At 40.5% G+C, this 4,421-nt stretch overlaps 1 protein-coding gene across 1 annotated transcript; it reads left to right on the top strand.

Annotated features, from left to right (window-relative positions):
• Positions 1 to 544: 544 nt before the first annotated feature.
• On the top strand, positions 545 to 2,633 carry LOC108995068 (xyloglucan 6-xylosyltransferase 2-like). Its single transcript, XM_018970569.2, has one exon. It carries the CDS (start codon positions 838 to 840, stop codon positions 2,194 to 2,196), a length of 1,359 nt encoding a protein of 452 aa, XP_018826114.1. The 5' UTR covers positions 545 to 837; the 3' UTR covers positions 2,197 to 2,633.
• The last annotated feature ends 1,788 nt before the right edge of the window (positions 2,634 to 4,421 follow it).

Raw genomic sequence — 4,421 nt, 5'->3', positions numbered from 1 at the left:
AATGCTTAGTCCGTCTGCATTTTGGTTTACACTATTAACAAATAAGTAATGCTAAATGTACTTACAGTTTTACTACTTTTATTTATAAGATTTGTTTTGTTAGTTTTCTTTTAAATTTCAAATTTTACGATTTTCAGTAAATCAATAAATAACATGTGAAAAATTAAGTTTTTTATAATTTTTTCTTAAATGCATTTAGCATTTTTCTTAACAAATTGTCATTGTCAGCAAAATATTTTTAAATAGCCCTTTAAAGCAAAAACTTTAATGTATGGCACTCTTACTGTAAATAAAAGATGGACCTCTTATTAAATAACTGGGCTCCAAGATGCAAGTTTTAGGACAGAAGCAGAGAAAAATTGGAAGAGCTTTTTCTCTCCAAAACCCACCAAGCTAAATAACCCTTTTTACCCTATAATAATGCCCTTTTGTCTAACAATCTTCCAAATGTAGTCAGCGTTACATTTATTATATTTATATATATAATATCAACGTGAAGAATATCGCAATTATTAGTCCTAAAAATAACAAAGAAACTATTTATCCAGGTAAATTTAAATCAGCAATAAAAACAAAGGTGTCGGAACGGAACACACTAGCTTTTCGTTTCCTTTCCTCGTCCCTTCTGTTCTGTGCCTTTTCCATCATTCCTTCCTTCCTTCCTCCTTTAGCTCCACCGACGCCTCATTAATCCAGCCATTGTGAAATTCGTTTTCGATGACAACCAGACCTTCCATCTCCAGATCCTGAAGCTCTTTTGTTGGATTCCCCATTTCTTGTTTTGTCTGAGTCGGTCGCGTCGCCCGCCGGTTCAACTCGGCAACTCGAATCCGGAAAATGCTGGAGCGGTGCTTGGGAATCCGCCGAGTCCGCCAGATCCAGCGCGCGGTTCGGCACAGCACCGTCACCTTCCTCTGCCTCTTCCTCACCGTGGTCGTCCTACGAGGGACCATAGGCGCCGGCAAGTTCGGCACCCCTGAGCAGGACTTCAACGAGATCCGAGGCCACCTCTACTCGCGCGGCCGGCGGGTCGAGCCCCACCGCGTGCTCGAGGAGGCACAGCCCGACTCCGAGTCCGACCAATCTAACAACTACGCCACGTTCGATATTTCAAAAATCCTCGTGGACGAAGAGCCCGAGGAAAAGCCCGACCCTAACAAGCAATACAGTCTCGGCCCGAAGATCTCTGACTGGGACGAACGGAGAGCCGAGTGGCTGAAAAACAACCCGGATTTCCCAAACTTCATCAGACCCAATAAGCCCCGGGTCCTCCTGGTCACCGGGTCTTCCCCAAAACCTTGCGAAAACCCGGTCGGCGACCATTACCTATTGAAGGCCATCAAGAACAAAATTGATTACTGCAGGCTACATGGGATCGAGGTTTTCTACAACATGGCGCTTCTTGATGCCGAGATGGCAGGTTTCTGGGCTAAACTTCCACTGATTCGGAAGCTCCTGCTGTCGCACCCCGAAATCGAGTTCCTCTGGTGGATGGACAGTGACGCAATGTTCACCGACATGGCGTTCGAGGTCCCCTGGGAGCGCTACAAAGACCACAACTTCGTTATGCACGGTTGGAACGAGATGGTGTACGACGAGAAAAACTGGATCGGTTTGAACACCGGTAGCTTTCTGTTAAGGAACTGTCAGTGGTCGTTGGATATTCTCGACGCGTGGGCCCCGATGGGTCCAAAGGGAAAAATAAGAGACGAGGCCGGTAAGATACTGACCAGAGAGCTCAAAGGTAGGCCGGTCTTCGAGGCCGACGATCAGTCCGCAATGGTGTATTTGTTAATGAAGGAGAGGAGTACGTGGGGAGATAAAGTTTATCTAGAAAGCGCGTATTATCTCCACGGTTATTGGGGGATTCTGGTCGATAGGTATGAGGAGATGATCGAGAACTACCATCCTGGACTCGGCGACCACCGGTGGCCGCTGGTGACCCATTTTGTTGGTTGCAAGCCTTGCGGGAAGTTTGGGGATTATCCAGTGGAGAGATGCTTGAGGCAAATGGACCGGGCGTACAACTTCGGTGACAATCAGATTCTTCAGATTTATGGGTTCACGCACAAGTCCCTAGCTAGTAGGAGAGTGAAGAGGGTGAGGAACGAGACCAGCAATCCGCTTGAAGTGAAGGACGAGCTCGGCTTGCTTCACCCTGCGTTCAAGGCTGTCAAGGTATCTACGGCTTCTTGAATCTGATTTGCACTGCCACGTCACTCTCTCTGTTCCACATTTTGTTAAGTTATTGATACGAGTCATGTTGTATGTTATTGTATTGATATTTTTTTTGTTTTTTCCTTTACTCTTTTGTGTCTGTAGCGATCAAGAACATAAAAATTATATTGATTTTTGGAAGAAATGACAGCCTTTCTTACTTGTGTATTAGTCTGTTGGAGTATGCATGTCTGATATATGAATACGAGAGTTCAACTCATGTATGGTGTGAGCGATCAAATTGGTGTCCAACGTACCCTCACCTAAAATTCTTAGGTCATGGTGACCTAATTAGGACAAATTCCTTAGTGCTGGTTCCTAGTGCATTGTACTGGTGCTTCTTCCTTCAAGGGACAGTTTGATAGCCTAAAGACTTGGGGGCATGGAAAAGTTCAAGCTTACTATGAATTGACACATATGAAAGTCTTGTTGAGTTCTGATATAAAAGGAGGAAAGAGATTGAAAAGTGCCATTATTTATCATATCAGATGTGTGTGTGTATATATATATATATATATGTTACAAAAGTGAGAAATTATTGCCCACTAAAGTGGCCCACTAGGACACTTGAGTTGGCATTATCACGGAATGATGGATGGTGAGAAGATTTGTGACTTATGCTCTCTTTCCCTTGTTTTAATTTGATAATGTTGAATTTATTTTCTGATTGCAGCTAGTCATTAGCTTTACCATTTTCGTTGATTCAAGTTCCACTTTTGCAAAAAGTTTCTAGATAGTAAAAGGTAATTGCAAAATCTTAAGAGATATTATTTTGAAATTCATAACCACTGCATTTGATCTGATGGGAAATGACAATCTTCTAGTCATTGTATGTCAAGACTCAAAGATGCATACTAAAGTTAGCTGCACATTCTAGTTCATTGAATGGAATTGCAACATGAACAAATAAGTAGAGTTCAGCACTACTGCTTACAATTCTCATTAGATCACATCCATGTTCATTTGATGAAATTGAAACTTTAAGACATTTGTAGAGCTCAGTGTTGATTCGCGCGCTTTCTGGTAGAGTCTGTTACTAATATAGTTTCTTTGCAACGGATGTTATAACATACGAACAACGAATTAAAGAATTAAAAGCTCACAAAATCGTTTTTATGCAATTTTTTCCTTTTTTGAATTATGTTGATGACTGATGGTTGGGATTAAGCAGTAAAGCCAGCACTGAGATCATAATTAGCTTTATGTATCTTTAACTAGCTTTGAAGAATCTGGGAAAAGAGGAGCTCCAGTTTATAACTTGTTTTTTTCGCATCTCCCGATTGGATGTAAACAGTTAGCAAGCAGAGTAATCCCAATGGCCTCTTATTCTCGTCATCTCATCTCTTGATGCATGCTTGTTTGTTTATTTGGACGCAGATAAGTAGTTTCCCTGAGCTATAAATATAAAACTCTGTGGAGCTAAAATAGACAGACCCAAAGCACCCGACATGTGACTGATAAGTATGGTTTGATCAGGGATTGTTTCTTTACATTATTCGGTACAATATTACTGTTAAGCTTCTACAGGCAGTAGACATCATCCACAGAGAAACATGAGATGGTGCGTATTATATCATACAAAAAGAAAAGGTGCTAATTAAGATGGTTCAGCAAATGGCTGACTGTAATTTGAGAAATAATGTCGAGAAACTCGGAAAGAAGCATGGAAAGATTTGCTCTCTTTATTGGCACACCAAACATCGTGGTTATGAAAGATTGTCACATTAGTAGTATAAAAACTATGTGTTTTGAAGAAACACTTTTTTTTTATACCTATAATGAATTTCAAGGTAAAATGGACTTGTAAGCAGCAGAAACTTCAAAAGATAACTAAAGACATTGGGTGTGTCGATATTCCAAGTTGAGAAATGTTTTAGTTACAAAGAAATTATATAAAAATAAATTTACAAATTGACGTGGTTTAATGTGGTATTTTAACTTGTAAAATTACTTTTATTGTAAATAGATTTAATGTACCTCATCAAGTCACGTTAGTTTGTAAGTTTATTTTTATTTGATCTCTTTGTAAATGTAGCAATTCTTTTCTAAGCTAGGTTGGACATTGGAAGACGACGTATCGTTGTGCTACATAAGAATGGGATGGTTTGGCCAAGTTCATGGCATGAAGGGTGCAAACTGAGATGAGGAAAGGGATGTTGTGTAGATAGAACAAAAAAGATGAATTATGGGTGAGTGGGAGCGTA

This window comes from Juglans regia, chromosome 7, assembly GCF_001411555.2.
Source record: "Juglans regia cultivar Chandler chromosome 7, Walnut 2.0, whole genome shotgun sequence".
Taxonomy (NCBI): Eukaryota; Viridiplantae; Streptophyta; class Magnoliopsida; order Fagales; family Juglandaceae; genus Juglans; species Juglans regia.
This window is presented reverse-complemented; position numbering and strand designations above follow the sequence as displayed.

Coding starts and splice junctions, on each gene's coding strand:
- LOC108995068 (XM_018970569.2), top strand. CDS start 838: ATGCTGGAGCGGTGCTTGGGAATCCGCCGAGTCCGCCAGATCCAGCGC.